Raw genomic sequence first — 26,003 nt, 5'->3', positions numbered from 1 at the left:
TTCAGTGCACTAGGAGATGCACATCGTTACATTCCCTTCTCTTTGGGGAAATAATTGTAGCATATTCTAAATCTTTCTTATTTGGTTCGGTTTCTATTCGGGTTTAAATCGGTTTATATTCGGGTTAGGTTATTTTTCGGTTCTTCTTCGGATTCGGTTCCTATTCCGTTCTTATTCGGTTTTTGTCAGATCTCCGTGATCTTTAAAAAATATCTCCTAGTCATAATCTAAAATATTTTATGGGTCTTTTGGAATCTAAACCGACCATTTTGGCGTCGAGCTGCAATTCTTCTTTGGACAGGAGGTATATCCACGACGTACCTGTCGTGGTACCCGGTGCTGTGTCTGTGTCTGTCATTACTATTACTGGACGAAGCGGTATTTGCACTTTTGTTCGGGCGCCAATTTGTAGTGCTTTACTTCTGCACGGGCGCCAATTTGTGACAACTCATTTAGAGAGCAGACTCAGTAAAACTCGGGTTTAATTAAAATAAAAATATATTTAAAAGAAATAAATGACAATTCGAGAGAGAATTTAAATTCTACGGCGACGATGTCGACGCACAGCTCAATGACTCCACTGTTTAATACCTGCAAAAAATAAAATAGAATTAATGTCATACACTTGAAATGACAATTATAGTGTGTTAATATACACACGGTGAAGAAAAGAAAGGACGATTTAGAGGAGAACGGATCGATCAACATTCGTTACAGCGAGGAGTGGGAAGTGACTAATTAACAATTAAGCACAGAATAGGTCTATGTCAGATCAACATTCTAAGATTGGTAAGGAACTGCCAGTAGATCAACACTCTAGCAAAACACTTGATCTTCAGTCAACACCCAAAGGCCCAGTGGAGTTGTTAATATAGATTAACACTCTGATGGAACTCGATGGAACTCTCTCGTGCTGCGGATCCTGTTTTATACGATCGTCGGCCTTCCATCTCCTCTCGCTCGCATCGATGGAAGTTGAACTTGCAGCGGGAGTGCGCGTGTACGAAGTGCTGACGGGACGGAGACTATGTTCATCGTTACAGGCTTATGGAGCTTTCCCATTTTTTTTTTTTTTTCGGCACCAATGTTTTCCAGCCATGCATTCGTATTGATTTCGTTCTTCCTTCGCTGACTCCAGCCATGTTTTTCGTGGTCTTGTTCTTTTTCTTTAATGAACACTTTTGGGATTATATCGATTTTCATTCTAGTTACATGGCTACGCCATAGTAATTTCTTTTAGCGATAGTTGATAGTTTACTGTATAGATTGTAAATAATTTCTCCAACATACCAAAACATCTTTAAAGTTTTCTATAATCAGCAATAAGTTTACCAGTGGAAAACAAACATTTGAAACTTGAAAATCTAGGAATTGTCAAAAAACAGCACCAAATACACATACTTAGATACTTTAACAAATTCTTACGTGGAAAAAACTGGGTATCTGGAACTAACTTGACAATTATTTATACTAAACAGACAAACATACAGTTACGTCAAAATTATAATTTATAACATAATTATGTATTGGTTTTATCTTTCTCATATATGAGAACAATTTATGTATCCTCATAAAATACATAATTTATTTCGCTATACATACTTGTTTGTTTATATATAAAAAAAAAACATCTGCATTATAAGTTGGTATTAGTAGTAAACAATATTTTTAAAATTATTCTAAGTCTTCAAAATTTTATTGAGAGTACGGATTACGTTCCTCTCTAAAACATTTTGGTATATTTGTGTAAATTAAATCAATTTTAATTTCATCAGATTTTTTGGTAAAAATGAAAGATATATTTCAATTTTAGTACGTCCCAGAAGACATATGCTTTTTCTCAAAATAAGACAAAAAGTTTAGAAGATTCACAAAACAAGATGTTCCTTTTGATATTAATAGATATAACTGATTTTACTGTGTTCATAATTATCACTGCCAAAATTATTAATTTTGTTTTGTTTTTCAATTCTGATTTCTATATTTTTAATGATTGGAAAGAATTACGAAGCTCAGAAAAGACCTACCCATCTAGAGTTTTTTGTGTTAATTTTTTGACTTGTAAAGAGGGTTTGCTGGCAATAATCTGTCACGCTAGTCAGATTGATTGGAAAAAAAAAATTAAAAAAACATTATTGAGAGTTATATTTCTATACTTCTCGTGTGACTCTACTTATATAAACGTAGTTTAGGTAACACACCCGTACTTGATCGCCAGAGTCTCGTTTATTATCTATCAGAGTGCCATTGCTTGACTCTTATCTAATCTACCACTAACAAGGCAGGCGATATTTAGGTCGCTTGCTACCAATTTAGTGCAAAACTACTTGAATTTGCGCAACATAGAAGAAAGAATATCTCAACTAATCATATATCGCGTAGAAAGCGTTTTCATGGCGCAATAAAGTGCGTATTTTTACTTCAAAATGAAATTAAACGGGATATAATCATCTTGGAATTGTTTCCACGCCTCTACAGGATTATATTATATTCCTGCAGATCCATTATTTGCCATAATCTTCAGCCATTGTCATTGTGTCTCGTTTAAGATCGAATTTGGTATGCTATATTCTAGATTCGCACTACTTTTTCACAATACTACCATAAATTCTTTTCTTTTTCTACGAATGACTTTGTCATACAAAATTGTAGTATTTAGTTATTTTGTTCACTGTTTCTTATTTCCTAAATATGTTGTCCTACTTGAATTGTAAATGTTACTTCTAGTAACAAGTTTTCGGTTCCAACCATTTCATTCTACGTATATTCTGATGTTAGATATTTATATTTGGTCCAGTTTGTTGATAGCGTGAAGATGTGAAGTATAAAGATTAAGTTTTCTAATTATACCTACTTGGTTGTCAGCAAGAAGCAATGTGAATATCGAGTACCTACCCTTCTAACGAGATATTTTTAGCCTAAAGGGTAAATTATTTAAAAATATAGCTATCATAAACTGGGGAAAATAGTAAAAGAGAAGATTAAGATAATTTGCCCCTATTTTAGGTGTAATTACGTCCGTTTTACCTGGATTAAACTTTCTCTTTTAATTCACATCATCATCACTGGGGTATTATCATTAAAAATAATTGATTTAATAAACTGACAAGAGGTGATATTTAATAAAATTTTTATATGTTTCCATAACATTTATTTTGATTAAAAGTTTTTTTAAAGCAGTTAATGTTTTTCGTGAGACAGTTACAGACAAAAATATTAACTGTAGGTACTATAAATCTTCCAAGCTTTTTAATGTCTTTATTATGGACTAAGCAATTTTTGGGGACGCACTAATAAATGATAATGTAATTTGATGATGGATGAGTGAGAAACTGTTGCCTGAATAATGAGAATATATTAGGTTAGAATTATGTTATAAAATTATGGAAATTACGAAATATGTAAAGTTTCCTGAACGCAATAAGATTCTATCTCTATAAGACTTTGTGTTTTATTTAGTAACCCAAAAACCTATTTTAACAATATCATTTATGATATATATAATATAGATCGGTTTAAAACGTTCTCCTACGTATTCCGATACCCAGTTGCCACTCCTCCCGATTCATCCCAGTAGCGCACCTAGAATTTGCCTCTGGGGGGGGGGTTTTGGTTGGTCACCAAAATTTTTTTTATGATGTTACCTCCATTTTGAGTCCTTAAAGTGTGTAAGTAACAGTGTCGGAATAGGGTCCTGGGGGGGGGGGTTAACCCCCAAAACCCCCCCTCGGTGCGCCACTGATTCATCCATAAGTCTTCTTCTATGTCTGTCTTTCATTTCTCTATTGATGCCTTCTCTCCAACTAAGGCGGGGACCCTGAGGAGTCCACATTAAGACTTGTTTTGGGAGACGTTCTTCAGACATTCTCTGTACATGACCGTACCATCTGAGTTGTTGGGTACCAATATCGTCTACTATTGTATGTTTTACTTTCATAATTTCTCTTATTCTGTTGTTCGTTACTCTTTCTAGTCTAGATTTTCCAGCTGAACGTCTCCAGAAATTATATTGTGAATAACTTAAAATATAAAGACTTATTCTTGATCAACTATATAAAGTTCTTGGTACCTAAGATTAACTTAAGGTTAAGTAATAGAGGGCTGTTTTTATTTGTGAGACAGACTGCTCGCCCATAAACAACATGATGAGGCAGTGCAATATAATACTAAAGAAAAATAGCGACATAGATATTTTCAACACCAACATCAAAGCAATTAAATCTAACTTTCTACCTGCCTCGATCACTTTATCTTAGCATGTAGGTATATCTAATGTCAAAATCCCTACTTGTAATTACATTTTATTCTGTAAAATGTGTTTGTTGTGGAATAAATAAATAAATAAATAATGGTATTCACGAAATGTTGACACGAGATAGTGGCACAGTCTGTTTTAAATATATATGAAAATAATATTTTGGTGAACGAATCAAGTATGTATCAAGTAGTTTTGAGAATATCTAAAAAGTATGTAATATAAAGTTAATGGTAAATAATGTATAGAAAATACACATACGAGGATATTATCAATTATTGTAAATTGTTTCATGAATTTTAAAATTGTTTACTTATCGATATTAATTAATTATGGAGAATAGTGAAGATTTTTGTAAAGATATCTCAGCAGAGCATCAAAATGGATCAGTTGACACTCCAGCAGATAGTGGAAGTGCAGAAACGCCCGGTCGTGATGATGATAGGTGGCTGAGTCAGCTAAGTGGAAGATGTGGAGGACATTGGAGAACTTTAAACCCATGAAAATTATTTGTTAATTATTAATGTTTTGTATTTTGAAAATGATTTCTGAAGTGGAAGTTGAAATGTCAATATACTTATTTTAAACTTCAATTGTGGCTTATTAACCCATTACAAGAATATTTCAAATTTTTTTTTGTATGTCCTACTTAATTTTAATCTATTATCTTCCTATCGCCACTGCTCTGGCCTTTCTTTGACTTATCTCTCAGACTTTCCTACCAACACAGCATCATCTGCATACCTTAAAGATCAAGGACCTTCCCTTGAAGTTCAGCTGTTATCTTTTCCAGCAGAAATGAGTATAAATATGGCCTTAACACAAAACCCTGATGAAGCCTACTTTCACACAAAATTTGTTGTCTCGCCTGCATTTGTTCTAATGCTACTGACACATAATTGTTAGCCTATCATACATGCCTTGCGCCACTAACATATTCAGCCACTACTCTTTAAGTAACTTTGTCACATGCCCTCTCAAGATTAACAAATACCATGTGCAAATCTTTTTCTGTCACTCCAAATTTTTCATTAGCTGTCTTATAATAAAAATTGCTGTTGTTTTTTATTTCTAGAACTATACACTAAATTAAATTGAGTGCTATGAAAAATTGTCTGAATAAAATTAAACAAATGTTGACTGGAAATAACTATTGCAAACCAAATCCAAATGAAACACTAAATAGTTACCTATAAAATATCTTTATTCTTTGTTAAAAATCTGGGAAATCAAAGAAGGGGGGATTTATTGTTGGAATAGCAAATGTAAAACTCCTCTAAACCTTGCCTAGGGCCCAGTACATTTAATATAACTCAGATCCTTTTTTTATTGGAAGGAAAATACTCCTGTCCTCCATTTTTCGCTTTTTTGGAATATTCTTTGCCTTTGCCTGAAATTCTTCCTTTGCCTTATGCATTGTTCCTTGAATCACTCTCATAAATTTGGTAAAACTTTCGTTGTCTAATTCTTCCATGAAATTTGTTAGGTTTTCCATTAAGTTTTCCATTTGAAGACTTCGATTGGTTTTTTCCTGGATCACATTTGTCTGTTCTAGCTTCTCTCTAACAAACTCATTAATTTCCTCCTCATGCCTTGATTTGTTAATTGAAGTTTCTCCCAAAAACCTTTCAACATCATCTAAAACAGGGTTAGTAGTTAAACAACTAAGATCAGATAATACAACAAGAAAAAGCTAAGTGCCAATTATATAAAACCTTAATAAGCCCATATGGATTTGAAATCTGGACACTAACTAAAAGGGAAGAAAGCTAAATGACTACTACTGAAGTGAAACCACATAAATATACTGTATATATACAAATGAGTAAAAGAAAATTGTATGTCTTCTTCTTCTTCTTCTTCACTGGCTTTACAACTCGGGGAGAGTCTTCGCCGCATCCACTATCACCCTCCATCCTCTACGATCTTGAGCTTCTATTTCCCATTGTTGTACCCCAATTCTAGATAAATCGGCTTCAACATCATCCTTCCATCTATTTCTTGGTCAGCATATTGATCTTCTACCATCTGGTCTTTCAAAAATCACTGTCTTTAACACTCTGTTATCCTCTGATCGTACCACGTGACCTGCCCATCTTATTCAGTTTGCCTTGATATGTCTAACTATGTTTTCAGTTCCATATAGTCACCAATTCAGCATTGTGGCGTCTTCTCCAATCCCCTGTGAATTCATCTCTTTGAGAGCCAAATATTATTCTGAGAACCTTTCTTTCAAATACTAGAAGCTTATTGATTTCCTGCTGGTTGAGAGTCCATGTTTCAATGCCATATGTAATAATTAAGCGGATAATCAACTTGTACAATAAGAAAATTGTATGTGGAGAAGAAGATATACCTTTTAACTATACTGAGCATACTAGGATCTGAATATCATAACATTCATACACATAGGAAGACTTCCAAAAAAGAGACATGTGGAAAGGATAGGAGATGAAATACCTTCCAAAATAAACAAATAAATGCCAGTTGGACATAGAACAAGAGAAAGACAGCACATTAGATATAAGGATCAAATAAAACAAGACATTGCAATTTTAAAACTAAAAATCAAAAATTGGAAGGGCAAAGTGTAAAATAGATCGGAATGGAGAAGTATTCTTGAACATGCCAAGACCCATAAAGCAGATAATGATGATAAAAAGACAATAACTTAAAACTCTATAGGGATTTAAAGGATGAAAGTTGTTGATTTCTGATAAGTGTGAGATTTATTATAAGAGTGAGGCAAAGGTAACAATTAAATCAGTAAATTTTCCTCATTAACCACCACCACCTCCATAACAAAACTAGCTTTGATATAAAAATCCAATAACTTAAAACTTACACATGCAGATATATTATTTAAAAATGTTTATTGTATATTATATATTGAAGAATGAATGTTTTTGAATGTGTTAAAGAGTAAGCTTTGTTACGAGGCATGCAAGGGTAATAATTCACACAAGTCAAATGTGATTAGGATTAATTGGAATTGTGGTAGGGATTAAAATTTTTTTTGGTATTTACCTTCCTCCTCGAATAAGAAAACATAATTATTGCTGTTAGCATTCCATTCCTGAATCAAGGTCGTTGTAACCATATCATTTTCATCTTGTTTTTTGTGTATATTATACTTCCTGGACAAATTTCTGAGATCCTTACTTGTTAATAAGGCAAGTCTTCCTGGTTTTGATGTTTCCAATTTTTTTGAATCTTCTAAAATTCTCCTGGGTGGCACCCCAGACATTAACTTCCCCACAACCATTTTTTCTTGTTCTTTTGACAGATGCATGGTTCTTAATTCCTCTTTATGTCCAGCATGTGTTTTCCAATAACTGACTGAAACTTGTCCTTCATCTCTCAGTTTGCAAATCAGCCTGGAGGGACACACTCCTTTAATTTTAATTGATCCACCAGATTTCTCTGTCCTAATTTTATAGTTGGGCTTATATCCTAAATATAGATTAGTATAAGTTTTAATTATTTGAAGTAACAAAGTACTGGACCTACCATTCAAGTTACTTCTGTTACATGCATAGTATAATACCTTATACTCATTTTTATGAACTGCTCTCTGTTTAACATAACTTGTCTCAAATTTCTGCATGTCTTTCCATGTCTCATATTCTTGTAAACTAGAAAATTCAAAAGTTATTAATTCAATACTCACCTGGTGGTTCTCCTTTAGATGTTTTCGTAAGTTCTCATGGTTTTTTAAATTAGTTTCTTGTTCACATAAGGGACAAATAATGTGATTAATTTTCTTTTTGGACACATCTATTTTATGTATTGTTTTGATATGACGATTTCGTAATTCCACATTTTTAAATATTTTGCTGCAAAGATGGCAGGCTCCTGAGTTAATTTCACAGCTTGTTGAAATAGATGGATAGGCAGAATCCATAATTGTTTGCTAAAACAAAGTCTTAGGTAATTAAATATGGTGTTGTAACGAACAGATTTTTAAAACAATTAAACAGATTTTTAAAAATAAATAAGAAAAATTTAAATTAAAATTGTCTGTGTGCTTGGGCAAATTGGTATAAAACCACCTATGGACCTATGTAATCATTAGATGTTTAATTTGGTTTAAACTGTGCTTAAGCGCCAAACCACAGTATAGACAACAACTTGTTGTCTATCTATAGGGCAGTCCAACGAGCTGTCAAATTAAATCCAATATGGTGTCTGGAGGGCAAACAAACTATTTAGCCGTATTGAAAGTTAATAGTGTTTTCAATTAATTATATAAATTGTGAGTAAAATTATCAGTTCAGTGATTGGAAAACGGAAATAAACGGCTTAAAAAATATTTAAGAATAGGACTTTTTCAAAAAAACTTCTGTTGTGAAACTGAAAAATTAGTTTAAAAGGTTTGTTTACATAGTCTTTAAATTAAATTCAATGTGAATATGTGTTAAATTTTTAGGTAGCAAATTATGTCAATCGTTTGCTTTGTTGTGGGATGCTCCAACAGATCTAACAGGAATCATATGGGGTATTTTAGGATACCGACAGTCCCTTTTAAAAGGTTTCGGCAAGATGACGAAACCATAAGCCATAAGGTTGGTTCAGCAAAGAAGTGCAGTCTGTTAATAAATATTTAAAGATCAACAAACTAAAGTTAAATGTGTTAAAGACGAAGGCTATGATAATAACAACTAAATACAAATACTCAAATATTGATATAAATACTATTAATCTTCAAATTAACAATGATAAAATAGAAATCATCACAATTAAGTACCTTGGTTTTCAATTGGATAATTTATTGTCTTTTAATGACCATTTTAATTACATATTAAAAAAGATTTCTAAAAAATTATACCTGCTTTTTTTCAAGAATATCTAAAAATTTGTCAACTTGAACTAAAATTACAGTTTTTAATGCAATTATTCAACCTCACTTCGATTTTTGCTCATCAGTTATTTTTCTATTTAATTTAAATCAATCCGCCTAGTTGCAAAAATTACAAAATCGTGAAATGAGAATCATTCTTGGTGGAAGCAGATATACACCTATAGCAACAATGCTTAGCATGCTGCAGTGGGTTTTAGTTCAACAAAGTGTCTTTTACCTCACAATGGTGTTCATTTATAAAATTTTAAATAATTTGGACCCTGCTTACTTTTGTGAGTTACATATTATGTTTAAAAGCAAATTAATGGACCATTTTAAAAGCACCAATAGTTAGGTAGTTGTTTTGTAGTCATGTTTTATGTTATATATTATTGTTTTATATTTTTAATAAGTGTAGGTACTATATTTTAAGTGTAATTGTTATTTTTATCTTATTATGTATTAATGTTATAAATTGATTATTTATTTGTATGTATTAGGGCTTTCCCTATTTGAATAAATAAACTTATTTTTATGCTTTTAGTTTGCTATTATTATTTAAATTATGCTCTCAACTTGTATGTACATTCAGTTCTGTTAATATAATTTGATTCTTGTTTTTTCCTTATTTTTTGAAACTTAAATTGTAATGTAAGCATATTATTCTCTCTCATTTTCAAAGTAACATAATAAATTGTACTTTTATTTTGGAATTTGTAATTGAAGAATAAAGAAGCATTTTTGCCCTAAAATTTGAAACCTTTTTTAAAAGACAATCACGGAATGGAGAAAGTTATATTACCATTATTATTATATATTGTTAATATTGCTTAATAAATGTTATTTAATTTCTGTGACATATAATTTTGATACATTTGTAATAAAAAACATTTATTTTGAATTTGTTTTATTCACAACTATATACCATATTATATTCGAATACAAAAATGCTACAAAATAAAGATAACGCCAATATTAAAAATAATAATTTGAGAAACAAATTTACTATATTTTGGTTTTATTGATAATTTAATTATTTGTTTTAAAAATTAATAATTTAATATTTACAAACAAAAAATTTACTTGACACAATAAAAATTAAAGATTCCATATCTAAAGAGAACAAGATCACAAAACCATAAGTTAGTAGGTAGGTACCTCTAAGAGATTCACATATTTAAAGTGGAACCAAGAAATACTGCAGTTTTCATTTTCGCATTTTATCATTGGTTGGCCATCGTCAATTCCTTTACATGTACACCATGTTAAATTGTTTTTAAGTTTGCTAAAATATTTGCAAAGTAAATCGGGAATTATAATTTTTTTATGAAAAAACTTTAAAATTTAAAACTGTAAAATTTCCAAAATTCTTTATTAAACATAATTTTTTCATGATATAATTCAGTTGGAGACCATATTACAAAATAGCAATATTGAACATTATAGAGAGCCATTTGAATTTGATAGTGATATTTATGTTGTCTATTTAATTGAACTTCTCCATCAGAATTTATAATAAGACATGATGAAGGTAAGTTAATGAACTCTGCTATTGACATATCTTTTCACTTCTAAGCATCCCCTACTGCAACATTTGCAAAAAACCATTGCATCAGGAGTAGCACCAAGTTGTGGAAATTCAGGCTTAATGAAAAATCTAGCATTTTTTATGACTAGATCTTCATGGGTACTATATGAATATTTTCGAAAAGCTTCTACTGCATTTTTTTCATTATTTTCCCACACTCTGTTGCACTTGTTTTGAACAAACTTTGTTCTGGATAACATATAGTTTTAATTAGGGATAAGCGGTTTTTCAATGCGAGAATTGGCAGCTGCTTTAAATTTGATGCTTTTATTCTTCCTCTTCTTTGATGAAACCATTGTCCTGACTTACTTTGGTCTAGTGTACTCTTTTCAATGGTTATACATTCACTTTCATCCAAACTTATAACTAAGTTATTAACAACTTCCATTAACTGAATGTATGTGTATGAAATGTACTTGTCATTATATAATGAAGAAAATGGGTTAATTGGTGATATCAACATTCTTCTTAATGATTCAGCAAATGGTTCTGTCACTCTGCTTAAAATGGATGAACTTCCAGCTTCTTCAATGTGAGTCAAAAACTGCACAATATGGTCATCACTCATGCAAGGCACTTCTAAGGGAATTCTTGATCCAGAAAATATTTTGCCAAAATCAATACCTCTAATTGGTTTACATTCAACCTTTGCAGTTTTGGGCAAATTCCAGAGGGACCTCACATCTGTACATGATACATTATCTTTTGATTCAGCTATATATTGTAGTCCATACAATATCGCACCAACATGGCTACACACTTCTCCTGCACCTGCCATGCATGTACAATGTCCTGTTTCTATACTTCCATCTTAGTTACACACAACCCATGCTTATAGTGGTGGCTTGTTCATTTTTTGTGAATGTTTAATCTGTAACAATAAAAGAACAAGTTAATATATTGTAACAACTAGCATAAAACATTTGCTCCTCAAATACGATACTCACTTTGCCTAATGTCATAAACTTGTCATGTACAACTTTTGACCCACAAAACCTGCTTCAAATTATTTGTATGCTTGCAGGCTTTCATTTGCTGTTGTGTATAAAAACTGGTGCTCAACACTAAATAGCTCACTACATCTATGCTGCTTATTGGGGAAAATCATTTGGATTGTAACTTAATTCCCTTTCTGAAATAGTATATATGGATCTATGTTGTTGATTACTTTCAATTTCTCTAGATATCTGCTTGCTACATCAGGATTCTCTAATTTCAAGTTATTAAAGTAATGACTTCAATCCATTTCTGAAACAAAATAACATTCATCAAATTAATAAACATTTAGGTTTCTTATCAATTAAAAAGGTGTAAATGTCTTTACTATATTATAAAAAAATGGTTTGAGTCTCACCTAGTTCAAAAATATTAAAATTGTATTATTATTTTAATTTCAGCAGCTGATTTTGTGTAATACTAAAATGCTTAAATGAAGCTAAATCTATAACTGAGAAATATTAGCGATATGCCGAATACGCTAATATATATAAAAGTAAATTCTTATCAATCATTATAAGTATATATTGATAATAATTGTGGTTGTTAAACGACTTAACTAAACTATTAGGAACTTTTCAACTTACCTCATTAAATTATAATTATCTTCATGTAATCAATGTGAATAAGAATTATATTAAAGAAAATTGTTTTTTATCAATTATTAGGTCATCTACTAATTATATTTGAATAACTACAATTAAATATTTGTCTATTACTGCAAATCACAATGCTATTCTATCCATTGTTTGCCCTCCAGACATTTTGACAGTTCGGTTTGAGGTTATGTGTTGGACTGCCCCATACTGTGGCCAAACGCCAAACAGAGAAATACATAACCTGAAAAATTCAAAATCAGATCGATCAGATCACAGAATACACCATCCCAACTGTTGTATTCTGTGATCAGATGAAGATGCTGACAGAGAACTACGAACAATCGAAAGTTCTCTGATGCTGACCCAAGAACGGTTGACTACATCCTGATCCTGTGTTTACTGTCCTTCATGCTGACCCACGGTTCCAGTTCCAAGTTCACGAACCGTGATGCCGGCCCAAGGACAATAAACAGATGTATTTTAGTCAACCGTTCTTGATGCTGACCAATCCACAGTATAGGCACCCCTTATGCTGTGACCAATCACAGCAAATCGAGTATCGAGTCAGAATCTACCTAAATACGTTATTGGAGTCTAAATGAATCTAATCTATATATTATAATATAAAAATGAATGTTTGTCTGTATGTCCTTTATAAATAGAATTGTAAACTATGCATTTGATCATGTGATAATCTGTAGCAAAGTTGTTATGCATGAGCCCACGAAGGTTTCTATTTTTTTTTATAACCCCAAGGTGATTCATCCCAAACATTTTTTTTATTTTTGTTTTTATGAAGTGACATTAAACAAACACGTACAGCCACTTAATCAACGTTAATTTTCACCACTCTATGCCAAGTTTTGACGTCACAATGAGCGGGGGTTTTAAAAACCTTTCCAAACATTTCTAATTTGTTTGTATTTGTCCCATAAAAAGTTGGAAATATTGGTTTTTTTATTTGTTTGAAGAAAAAATAAGAAGTTTTGGTTATGACCATTAATTATGTGCGATTGGTATTATTTGTTGTTCGTGAATTTGTGAGGTAGAAAGAAAATCACTGCCTTGATTAAATGTCTTTACTAACTTCACAGTCTTCATACTGCTAAAAAGAAGTTGATGGCGTTGATGCGTTGATGTTGATTGTTGATAGTTGATAGTTGATAGGTTAGGATAACTTAATGTCAGAGAAGGAGAAGGAGTAGTTTAATGTTTTTATCTGAACTGGATATTTTAAGATAGAATTTATAGTATGGATAGAGATATAGATCAGCTAAATTCGGCTTTAAATGCTGTAAAAGTTTTAAGATCTAATGTGAGAAGCGTCTTCGAGTCAGTTAGTAATGGCCTAAGAGCAGATCATGGAGATGACGGAAAGGAAACAAAGTTTATTTACGAACTTCAGGAGCTTTTAACAACTGTGAATAATAATTTAAGGTATGTGTAGAAAATAGTACATATTAAAACTATTATACATTAAATAGAAGTAATCTAATAACTACAGTAATTTCATTGTATAGGAAGGTAAAGTCATTTGAATTATAGGGTATATAACTTTGAGGTATATACACATATTACATGCAGCTGTAAAGATGTGACAAATTTATCAATTTAGAAGAGCACTTCAATATGTGATGATTAGGGCTATATATTAACCTTCTTAATATCATAAACATAAGAAGATACATAAAGCACTCCATTTTATTACATTTTTCTAGAAATTAAAATAAACAGGATGATGTTTTAGGGATGTAGAAAATGCAGTAGCAAATTTGACACCACCTCCTGGAGCTTTTAGCTTAGGAAATACCACATACCTTAGCCAAGAGACAACTCAAGAAAGACAAGCTTTGTATGGACAACTTGTAAATAGTTACAAATGGACTGATAAAGTAAGTTATTAACTAATGAATGATCTTTACAAAAAAAGATCACAATTGTAAATAATTTATTTCTTCAAAATTTTCATAAATAATGGCATTTTGCTTTATATTCATATTGCGACTAGCCATAAAGTTGTTTATTTTACAATGAATATAAAAAAAATAGTAAATGATTAGTACTGGTTCAGTATCTTAACCCTTAACTACAGACATTCTATTATTACCACGTAACAACAGAGCCCCAGTATTTTTTACTGGTCATTATAAAATGGAGTCAAATATTAAGTTAAAAAAAAAATGTGTTATGTATTTTTCAGTAGTGTCTAGATATGGGAGAACTGGTGAAATTAGTGATTTTAATAATAAAATACAGGGTTTTTAAAGAATAATCTATTAAAGGATAATTTTGGTAACATTTTTGGTCTATTGAAACAAACAGCCATAAATGCTATGAACAAAAATTTAGATTTTTTTAAACAAATAAATGTAATATAGCATTTACGAAAATCTATACATCCATGAGAAAAAATCTGCAAGAGGTAAATTTGTCAAAAAAATTAAGTTAAAGTAATTAACAATTTTAAAAAAAGGTGAAGCTACATTATGGTTCGCATCAGGAGAGAGAATCTCTTAGAGAGAATATATCTCATTATCTCTCCTGATGCCAACCATAATGTAGCTTCTATTTTTTTAAAAAATTTAAACTGTTTGTCCTTGTGTAGTGTAGTATAATGTACAATTTTATGTTTATAACATTCCATGATACTTTCTCTCTCTCTCTCTCTCTCTCTCTCTCTCTCTCTCTCTCTCTCTCTCTCTCTCACTCCTGCAAAATATTGAGGTAATAAATACATAAGTTCCTTACAGTGATTATGGAGTTGTCTGTTTTTTTTATGAAATACAAATTTGTTTAAATTGAATTTAAGTACTCTGAGATATAGAGAGGGAAGAGCCAACCATTTTATCTTTACGAATTTAGAGCTGAACTAGCAAATTCTGATATTGTTACTTGTTTTTGTACCTAAAAGTTAATAACTTTAAAATGTTATAGATTCGGGAGTATAGTGCAGTGGCAGGAAACATCCTAGCAGCCAATTCTTTCAATAAGACATACAAAACTTATAGTACTGCCAAAAGAAGAAAAACACAGACAAGTCAACATAATGTATTGCCAGAGTAAGTAATTCTGCTCTATATATTAATTCCTGCTTTTGTTGCAGTATTAAATTTGATCTGATTTAAAAAAGCTATAAGCAATTATTTCAAGAGTTAATAATGATAGAGACAGCATGTTTTTCTATGTACAGTATTTCAAGAAATTAAGCTAGTCCTAGTTTCTTTAGTTATCATGTAAAACAGAGGAAAGACTTGTTGCCTCTCGTTTCTTTCTAAAGATCATGTATCTTGTAATCACATTAATTTAAGAGAAAATATTAGTATGGTGAAAAAAAAATAACAAATATTAAATTTTATCCAATGTAATATTTTATTAGTTTTAAGATAGTCTAAAAAGCTATCTAAGAGAGTCATGCATATTCAGCTCAGCATGATACTATTGTTAGAGGTGTGAAATGTGAAATTCCATAAACAGAGGATCTACCTGTTTTATGAAGCTATCCCTTGTTTATGTAATTTCACACCTCTAATAATAGTATCATGCTGAGCTGGGGTCTCTTAGATATCTTATTAGACTTTAATTATATACTTATATTGATTGCATATTTGCAAAAGATGACATTTCATAATGGCCTACATAATAGTAGCTAATATTTTTAGTTTCATTTGTGAAGCAGTTTGAGTTTGAAGATTAAAAGGGATTTTTTACACAATATTTTAATTATTTTAGGGTAATAGAGAATTTAATAACGAGTATTGACAGACTCTTTCCTGATGTAACTTTTACAACTAATAGGCCAATGGTACCAAATCCTGTGATTCAAGTAAGTTTAAGCAATGAATTTTTTAAGTGTTATTAAAAACTAATTATGTTCTAAATATGTCTCCTTTCATTTAATCTTTAATTTTTGAAATGGTAAAGTTTTCCATCACTAAATCTAAATCATGTATTAACCAGTCAGATTTAATTGCCAGAAACATGAATTTGAAAATATTCCATAAACGAAACTATAATTACATATAAAGGTACTCGTTGAGGGAATCCCAGACAATATATTCAGAATAAGCCTCATAAATGGGGATACAAAATGTTTGCTCCATCTGGCGTGTCTGGCTACATTGCCGATTTTATTGCATACCAAGTAGCTTTCACATTTTCTGAGTTGTAGAATAGTCTAAACGCGCTTATTGAAGAAGAAACTTATTTTAGTGTAGGTACTAGCGTTGTTATGAGTTTGAGCAAGACCATTTTTGATCCCTCAAATTCAGTAATTTTTTGCGACAACTGGTTTTCCGGTCTGGAGCTTTTTATTTATCTGAAGGACAAATATGGGATACTAAGTTTGGGAACAATTTAGGCAAACAGAATCAAGGGATGTATAATGGAAAGCGACAAGATAATGTCGAAACGTGGCAGAGGATCATATATGTATAAGTCTGATACCGAAAAGGGAATTATTGTTATTAAATGGACTGACAATAAATGTGCACTTTTAACAGTACTTTTAGTGGGATTCAACCCGTAACTTATGTACCAAGATTCTGTAAAACTGAAAAAAGAAAAGTAAATGTACTCTATCCCTCTCTAATTACCCAATATAACAAGCACATGGGGGGGGGTTGATAAGGCAAACTCTTTATGCCAAGTAGAGCCAAGAGATGGCATTTTCCCATTATGAGTTGGATATTGGACATATGTGTCATAAATGCATGGATTCTCTATAAAAATGACTGCACTGTTCAGAATGACCTAATGATGAAAACCTATACCTTTGAAATAATTTAGACTACAAGTAGCAAGTTCTCTCTCACGCACAGGAAAATATAGTAAAAGAGGTAGACCTTCCCTGCAGCCTAAAAATAAAATTCAATCCACTCTTACACTGTGACCAGATAAAGCCACTACACAGGATTCAGTTGCCCATTGGCTCAAACATATCACCAAGGGTAGGTGAAGATATTGTACATCTGGATTTACTGTTATAGCATGCAGCAAATGCGACATATGACTATGTTTGACTAAAAGTAAAAATTGTTTTTATATTTTTCACAATACACCTGGTTACTCAGGGTTCAGTTCTAATATTTTTGGCAGCATTTCATATATTCTTCTTACATACTTTCATTTTACATGTTTGTTCGTTAATTTTTTATTCTAAATAAGCATTAAATATTTGATAATCTGATTTTTACCTCACCCCACACCTTAGCTATAAAAAACTGTACCTCAAACTAACAATGTAACTTTTGAGCAACAAAATTCAAGAGTCACTTTCTTTTAGATTCATGAGTTTTATGTTTATTTCTAATCGTTTGTGGTGCCAAACTCAAACCATAAATCAAATTTAATATTTTTTTATATATTTTGAAACACTTTGCCAGATACAGGGTTAACGAGTGCTTATTGGTGTCGAGGAACTTAAATACTTTTATATAAGTACAGCGCTCTGAAAATGTTAATATAATTTTTTTTTATTTATAATAGTTTCCAAACAATTGGAAATTCTATGTCTAAATATGTGGCTGCTAACTTGAACATACAATCTTATATGTTTTAACTTTTAGGTGTCCCTAGGAAGAGTTCTCAAAGCAATTATTGCATTCAAAGGTTTAATGATTGAGTGGGTTGTAGTAAAAGCTCACGCAGAATCAAATGATCTCTGGACAGAATCGCGCTACAAGGTCTTTAGGAAAGTAACTGAGAATTGCCATGCTGCAATGTGTCATTTTCATTCTCCTTTAATGCCGGAATTAGCCATAAGATCTTTTATGGTAAGAGAAATTAAATGGTATTGCAATAAGAGATGTCAAGAATAATTACTATTTTTATTGGGAATAAGCCGCAATATAAGTTTAAAATAAGTTTATTTTCGAGTTCCACTTCGGAAATCGTTCCCAAAATACAAAACGTTAATAAAATAAACAAATTTTGTTTTTTGTTACTTGGTGAATAATTCTTCTAATAATTTTTAATTTTATCTGACTTATTTATATTGACAATTCAAACATATATTATACATTTTAAAGTAGACGGCTTTAAAATGATATGAATATTGCTGAGTTGCGTTCCTGGGATGACTTTATTGTAAGGTAGTTGGAAAAATCATAGCATGTGATTCGTCTATAAAAAGATAACCACATGCAATGATGACAGTAAAATTGTCCTGTTACTGGTTCCATAGTAAATCATGAGGAAAAAACTTATTTCTATTTGTTTCTTCAACATCGAGGTTTAAGCGACATTCATAACCCACATGATGGATGCTAGGATCTACAAGGGCATCGCTTGCTTTTAAGATATTTAGCTCCCTAACATTAGGAAAAACTAAATCCAAAAATACATTACGATTATTGGGAATATTATTATGTTGATACAATTTTTAAAAACCAAAGGCTTGAGCAATATTCGCAGCTGGATCACCTGCGGGACAATGCACCATTACACCAAACTCATCATTTCCCCATGATGCATTGGGAAGATTGGGATACCAAAAACATAGATATCCTGTGCTGGGTGTTGCAGAACAACATTTTTCACAGTTTGACAATGCCAGTTGTATACTATGCGAGGTGATCGTGGAAGTATGTAAACACCACCGACCACAAACTTGACTTCATTAAGTTGACATAAGATATATATTTGCTCAACCCAATCTTCACGAATACTAATGGCTTGTGATTTTAGCTTATTGTTAACAAACACTAGTACACCACCGCCACTCAACTTTGCACTGGTTCTCTGGGATCTATCACATCTGTAGATGTTAAAACCATCACATTTAATTTCACAATCAGTTATGTTATCACTAAAAGTTACTCTCCACTAAAATAATTATATTGTACACGCAGCAGGAAATACTTTTCAGGATCTCGGAAATCTTTGTGCGAATGCCTTCAACATTTTGATAAAGCACTGTTAATGGAAAGGATACTAGTTTTTTTGTAGTTCACAAACTGTAGGAACACCACTGCGATATTTAATGCAAATATTATCATCGCCAGCAGATTTTCTTTCCTCTAGTTCCTTTTTAGCTGCCTTGTAACCGTCTTGTTCCATCTTAGTTTGATCCTTAGAGATTCTATAAACAGTATTTCGAAGCTTATTACTAAACTCAAGAGCCAATTTCACCGTGTGAAACATATTTCAACAGTACATATAACTTTGACTGGTCTATCTTGATTGTAACTGGACATTTTGCCAACTCGGATAACATGTGATATGGTGGATTCCTCTTATTGTAAGCCAAGTAAACGAAATACCTCACAGACCTGAGATTTGTGATAGCTAATGCGATTAGCTAATACATTAGAGTTATATTCAGGAGTTTTATAAATCATAAGATTTTGAGATGTATCTATACGTTGTTGTACTTTGAAAAAAAAAACAAAATTTGTTTTGTTTAATCTCTCCTAAACTCAATTTCTTCAAAAATACATTTGTTAGGTATTGTAGGTTCAGTGATGATATTTTCTTCTCTCTGTAATTTTTTTAGTCCTTCAATCAATGTTTTTATGTTACAGCATTGGTTTCACAGCTACATAACCCTATTTAATGCTCCTTGTAAACGATGCAGCAGTCATCTAAACAATAACTTGCCGCCTACATGGAGAGATCTAAGAAGTTTAGAACCATATCATGAAGAGTGTAAATAATAGATTAAGATTAGTATTTAGTGTCTTTTATATTATTTATATTTATTTACAAATAAAGTATTTGACTGTCTTCTTGTATTTTTATTGTCTTCTTATGAATTACAATGAAAATACTGCAAAATGTTATTTATTATACCTCACTTATGAATTTCTAATAGTGACATCGTATACTATGGATGTCAATACCACAATCCAATCGTTATCAATCTCAGACAGTGGTTTAAGGTTGGTAAATGATCTTGGAGGCAGTATGGGTTGCCGATGCTCATACTGTAATAAAACTCCGAGTAATGTCCACTGTTTCCGACGAAAGAGCCGGGGGTTCTAGAAATAGAACTCAGCTTCTGCCAACAAATCCTACTCTCACGTCCCCGAAGGATTTTGCAGAAAATACAAAATAGAACTAACAGCAATACAAGAAACTAAATGGCTAGGACACGGAATAAAAGACACAAAAACGCATACAATACTGTATAGCGGAAAGAAAGAGTTCGGAGTAGCTTTCATAGTTGACAATAAGATAAAACACGTCATATTAGATTTCAAAGCAGTGAATGAGAGAATATGTAAACTAAGAATAAAAACAAAATTCTTTAATCTCTTAATCATTAACATACATTGCCCAACAGAAGAACATAGCATGGAAATACAAGAAGATTTCTACGAACTGCTAGAAGAAGTATATGACAGCTCACCAAGAAACGACATCAAAATCGTACTAGGAGATATCAATGCTCAAATAGGCAAAGAAGAACTTTTCTTAGGAACCATTGGTAAACATTCACCCCATCAAAATACCAATGAAAATGGAGAATTACTTATCAACTTTGCCAGTAGAAAAAACAACCGCTAACCAAATTCATCATGTCTTGATAGACAAACGAGCCGCAACAAGCATACAAGATGTGAAGAGCCGAAGAGGAACATGCTGCGGATCTGACCATCTCCTAGTACAGATAAAATACAGATGCAGAATTCAGAGAAACAGGAGGGAAAGACAGGAACAAAGAACAGAACAGCTAGATATACAAAAATTGAAACAAGATGTCAAACAGAACTATGAAAGAGAAATAACACAAACACTGACAGACACAGGCAGTCTAGGCACCGAAGAACATTGGGAAGAAATCAAAACAAAAGTTATTGACGCAGCAAGAAAAATCATAGGCAAGAAAAAGAAAAATACAAAAAGGGAATGGTTCAATGACGAGTGTAATAAGGCCATACAGAAAAGAAATGAAGAACACAAGAAATATATGGAAAGAAGAACCAGAGAAAGAAGGGCAAGTTACCAAGATGCAAGACGGAGGGCAGATAAAATATGCCGAACGGAGAAAAGAAAATACGAAAACGCCAATATACAGAAAATGGAAGAAAATCTTTAAAGCAACAATATAAGACAGGCGTACAGATATCTACGCAATTTAAGAGGATACAAACCCCGAACAAATCTATGCAGAAATCAAGAAGGGCAAATAACCAGTGATCCAAAAAAAATAAAATCAGTCTGGAAAACCTTTTTCCAAACTCTTTCAGGGACACAAGAAAATGATGAGCATATGGACATACATAACAATGAGGGAGACACTGAAAATATAGAACCCCCAACGATGGAAGAGGTAAAACAGGCAATACGAGCACAAAAGAACAATAAGGCTCCAGGTATTGACAACGTCCTCCCTGAGCTATTTAAATTAGGTGGCGATCACCTAGTAGGACAAATTCATGTGCTCATGAACAAGATTTGGAATGATGAAAAGGTCCCTAATGATTGGAAAACCGGGATTATATGCCCAATCTATAAAAAAGGGGATAAACTGAAATGCGAAAATTATCGCGGCATAACCCTCTTGTGCACGGCGTACAAAATTTTTAGTTACATACTAAACAAACGACTCCAACAACTAACTGAAAATATTGTCGGGGAATATCAAACCGGTTTCCGACAAGGAAGATCTACAACTGACCAACTATTCACAGTGAAACAAATCGTGGTAATACGACATTGACGTCCACAACATATTCATAGATTTCAAACAAGCCTACGACTCAATTAATAAGAACAAGTTATATAAAATATTGCAGAGCTTTAATATCCCCCAAAAATACATCCGACTGGTAAAAACAACAATGGATTCGTCAATAGCAACTGTCTAGAGTCCAAAATGAGCTCACTAAAAACTTTACGATAGTTCAAGGATTAAAGCAAGGAGACCGGCTGGCACCGACACTATTCAACCTGACCTTGGAATATGTGATAAGACAGCTGAATATAGGAAGAGGTAATCTCCTAACAAATAAATCAATACAGATTGCTGCCTATGCCGATGATATCAGCATCATGTCTCGCAGAACAGAAGAGGCGGCAGAAATATATTCACAATTAAAATCAAAGGTAATAGAGACCGGACTAGAAATAAATATTCAAAAGACAAAAAAGTTAACACAGGCAAGAGCTAGGGGAAACAGACGCACAGTTGAATTAGAGGACGATATTGAAACGGTAGAAAGTTTCACATATTTAGGAGTTGCATTAAACACGGATGGAACATAAGAACCAGAAATCCAAAGAAGAATAGTAAATGGAAAGAAACCTTATTTTTCACTCAATCATGTGTTTCGCTCCAAAAACACACCCTGGAGATCGAAAATCAGGGTCTACAAAACTATTATCAGACCAATAGTATGTTGTGCATGCGAGACATGGGTCAAAGGACAGAAGAGACAAAAAGAAAACTGGAAGTCTTCGAAAGAAAAGTCCTAAGAAAGATATTTGGACCTATTAACGAAAACGGAATATGGAGATCCAGGTATAACCATGAACTCTACCAACTGTTCAAAGAGACACCGATCTCAGAATTCGTTAAACTTCAGAGACTTTGCTGGGCTGGTCATGTAGCAAGAATGGAGACAGAAAGATTGCCGAAAAGAGCCCTAGATAGTAAAATGCAGGGCGCAAGACCAAAAGGAAGGTCACGGAAAAGATGGGAGGATGAAGTAGCAGCGGACGCGCAAAATTTGATAGACGTGAGAACCTGGAGAAGATCGGCGCTGGACCGACAAGGTTGGAGGCATAGTTTGGAGGAGGCCAAGACCTGATTTGGGCTGTAGCGCCATTGGAGAGAGAGAGATCAATCTCAGACAAAAACTAAAAAAAATACGCCGAAATAAACTTAAAAGTGCAATATTGAAATACATGGCACACCATAAAAAATAATATTGTTGGAGTACAAAGAAAAGAACTAGAGAATACGAACAAGTCAGAAACGGAAAAAATTTTATGACGGAAAACACAAAACAATTCACATCTTTATAGAGGAATCCAAAGATACGTAGATTCAAAGAAGCAAAGGAAAAATGAATAAATACAATGGGTGATGACAAACCTATTCAATAAGCATGATTCATTTAATCTCTACAAAAAATTAAAATTAATCTCCTACAATAACAAGAAATAAGTATAATAGACGCATTATAGCTGACAATAAAGGAAGAATAATTATATAAAGAACCGAACAATTGCAAGTATAGTAGGAATTTATCGAAAAATCCTTGGAAAATGACATACCTGAAATGCAATTGACGTGAGAAACGGAAGGACCTCTAAACCTAAATATAGAGGTAAAACTTGCGATACGATGTGCAAAGAATTGAAAAGCTTCTACACCAGACGATACAGAAATAGGTGTAATAAAAATAATAGATGATAACATAAAACTACACATCTATGAAACAGGCGTAATACCAAAGGGATGGCTTAAATGAGAATTCATAGCTGTACCAAAGAAAGCCAGCAACAGTAAATAAAAGAAGTTAGGCTCATTATCTTAATGAACCACTAAAAATATTCTTAAGATCATACATAGTCGTACTTAAATGTGCAACAGATATCAGTGACTCTCAGTTCGGATTTAGAAATGCCTTGGAAAAAGAGAGTCGCTTTTTACGACTTGATCACTAATGCAGACTTCGAACCTCCATTACCAGAAAAAGTTTTTCTTTGCTTCATCGACAATCAGAAAGCTTGTGATGGAGTCCAGCATACTACTAAAAGCGTCCATATAGAAAGAGATGTCCGACAAGAATGGCATGTCTCCATTGTTCTTCAAATTGTACTCAGAATGCGTATTCAAACAAGCACTATTAGCATGGTATTAGCACGGTATAAAAATAAACCGTAAATTTATTAAAAATATCAGGAATGCAGACGACACTGTTCAATGTTCTTCGTCATTTTTAGTACTTAATGAAAGGTATATTGCTGTTTAAAAAAATTCAATCGTTTTTCGTTACTCATTTGTTTTTTGTAATAAAAACAAATGTTAAATACCTTTTATATTTTTTTTTGTATAGGTACAGCCGTTTTTTACCGAGATATATACTATATTCTATACATGGTGGGAAATAATCAGAACATATTTATTTAATTTTTTTTTTTAAAGGTTAAAATTTTTATATAGTTAAATATTTATTTAAGGACGGTTTGTCAGTATTATAAGTATAATTGGCGAGCATAATCATAATTTAGAATCAGCTGACAGCCTTTCATACCATCGTCCATCTACCATTTCAAAAGAAAAATACTTTTCTTATTTTGATAATGGAATGGGAATTAGAGTCTCTAGTTTATCATGAGTCCAAATTAGAATTTAAATTTGTCTTTGACAGTAAACTTGTAGCAAATTCAGAAATTAATCCAAATATTGTAAAGTGAAGCATTGGCATAATATACGGAGAACTAAAAATTTGGGACCTCGCGATGGAACTGGAGTTTTGGAGGTAAAGAGAGTCGTGGTAAAAGTATTTAAAATTACTGACCTTTTCGGTTTTTTTTTTAGAAAATGAAACCTAAAATTGAGGTTTATGAAGCAAAAGAAATTTTAGTAAAATATAATTAAAATCCGTTTGCCGTCATTGTTGTAACACCTATTATACAACGAGTACACAGTACACAATCTTCCATTTGCAAAAAATGTTTTTATAGATACCACAGCTTCTTGTAATGCATTAAACCATTCGGTTTAATCTATGTTAACCCTTGTGGAATAGGAGCAGTGCATTTGGCACTAATCTTTTTCAAGTGCCATCTCCGCGACGGAGATCGGCAATCATCATAGCTATTCGGACTTTTGAGACGGCTGCTCTGAAAAGTTCATTTGATGTATATCCGTACCACTCTCTCAGGTTACGCAGCCATGACATTCTACGCCTCCCTATGCTTCTCTTTCCTTGGATCTTTCCCTTCATAATCAGTTGGAGCAAGGTGTATTTCTCTCCACGTGTAATGTGTCCGAGATATTCCAATTTTTTTGTTTTAATTGTATTTAAAATTTCTATTTCTTTATTCATCCTTCTGAGAACCTCTTTGTTTGTGACGTGTTCTGTCCACGATATTTTCATAATTCTTCTATACACCCACAGCTCAAATGATTCCAGTTTTTTCATTGATGTCGCAATCAAGGTCCAAGATTCCATTCCATAAAACAAAGTCAAAAAAACATAGCACCTCGCCAACCTAACTCTTAGTTCAAATTTTAAATCCTTTGTACATAGCACTCTTCTCATTTTGTTAAAATTTGCTCTAGCGTTTTCTATTCTGATTTTGAATGTAATCATTTTTCCAGTTAATCATTGTTCCCAGATATGCATATTTACTCACTTGTTCGACGTTGGTTCCGTTTATTAGAAGATTGTCGTTATTTCTTTGAGTTCTCTATATTCTCATAAATTTCGTCTTCTTGAAGTTCATTGTTAGACCGTACTCTCTTCTATACTCCGCTATTCTGGTCACCAGTCTCTGAAGATCTTCAATATTTTCGGCTAAGATCACAGTGTCGTCCGCATATCTAATGTTGTTAATGGGAACTCCATTTACCTTTATTCCAGCTGTTTCACCCCCAAGAGCTTTTTTCAGGATCTCTTCGGAGTAGGCATTAAAAAGAAATGGCGACAATACGCATCACTGTCTCATTCTACGTCTAATTTCAATTGCTTCTGACAGCTGTTCGTTAACACGTACTTTGCTCGCTGTTTATAGTGTAAATTTGACATAATCCTTAGGTGGTTGTAGTTA

The 26,003-nt window shown here is 32.4% G+C and overlaps 2 protein-coding genes and 2 long non-coding RNA genes across 5 annotated transcripts; 2 read left to right on the top strand and 2 right to left on the bottom strand.

The window, feature by feature from the left end:
- Positions 1-455: 455 nt before the first annotated feature.
- Positions 456-8,351, bottom strand: LOC140432626 (uncharacterized). 2 transcript variants are annotated; one of them, XR_011949822.1, is made up of 4 exons: positions 7,766-8,351; positions 7,283-7,708; positions 5,446-5,893; positions 456-591 (listed from the first exon to the last, which is right to left on the bottom strand). XR_011949822.1 is itself a non-coding variant. In XM_072520654.1 (3 exons), exons 1-3 carry the CDS (start codon positions 8,157-8,159, stop codon positions 5,559-5,561), a joined length of 1,155 nt encoding a protein of 384 aa, XP_072376755.1. In that variant the 5' UTR covers positions 8,160-8,351; the 3' UTR covers positions 5,442-5,558. The 2 variants fall into 2 exon arrangements, 1 of the variants encoding a protein (XP_072376755.1); XM_072520654.1 differs by lacking the exon at positions 456-591 and having other exon boundaries at positions 5,442-5,893.
- Positions 8,352-8,403: 52 nt separating this feature from the next.
- On the top strand, positions 8,404-9,996 carry LOC140432624 (uncharacterized). The gene is made up of 2 exons (XR_011949820.1): positions 8,404-8,628; positions 8,685-9,996. It is a non-coding gene; the product is annotated as an uncharacterized lncRNA (long non-coding RNA).
- Positions 9,997-10,133: 137 nt separating this feature from the next.
- On the bottom strand, positions 10,134-12,481 carry LOC140432625 (uncharacterized). Its single transcript, XR_011949821.1, has 3 exons — positions 12,267-12,481; positions 11,631-11,931; positions 10,134-11,554 (listed from the first exon to the last, which is right to left on the bottom strand). It is a non-coding gene; the product is annotated as an uncharacterized lncRNA (long non-coding RNA).
- Positions 12,482-13,415: 934 nt separating this feature from the next.
- On the top strand, positions 13,416-20,000 carry LOC140441452 (mediator of RNA polymerase II transcription subunit 27-like). The gene is made up of 6 exons (XM_072532190.1): positions 13,416-13,715; positions 14,026-14,170; positions 15,213-15,337; positions 16,008-16,101; positions 17,843-18,049; positions 19,799-20,000. The coding sequence occupies exons 1-6, from the start codon at positions 13,531-13,533 to the stop codon at positions 19,928-19,930; spliced, it is 888 nt and encodes a 295-aa protein (XP_072388291.1). The 5' UTR covers positions 13,416-13,530; the 3' UTR covers positions 19,931-20,000.
- The last annotated feature ends 6,003 nt before the right edge of the window (positions 20,001-26,003 follow it).

Source organism: Diabrotica undecimpunctata, chromosome 1 (assembly GCF_040954645.1).
Source record: "Diabrotica undecimpunctata isolate CICGRU chromosome 1, icDiaUnde3, whole genome shotgun sequence".
Classification (NCBI taxonomy): domain Eukaryota; kingdom Metazoa; phylum Arthropoda; class Insecta; order Coleoptera; family Chrysomelidae; genus Diabrotica; species Diabrotica undecimpunctata.
Note: the sequence above shows the minus strand (reverse complement) of the source record. Positions and strands in the feature narration are given on the sequence as shown.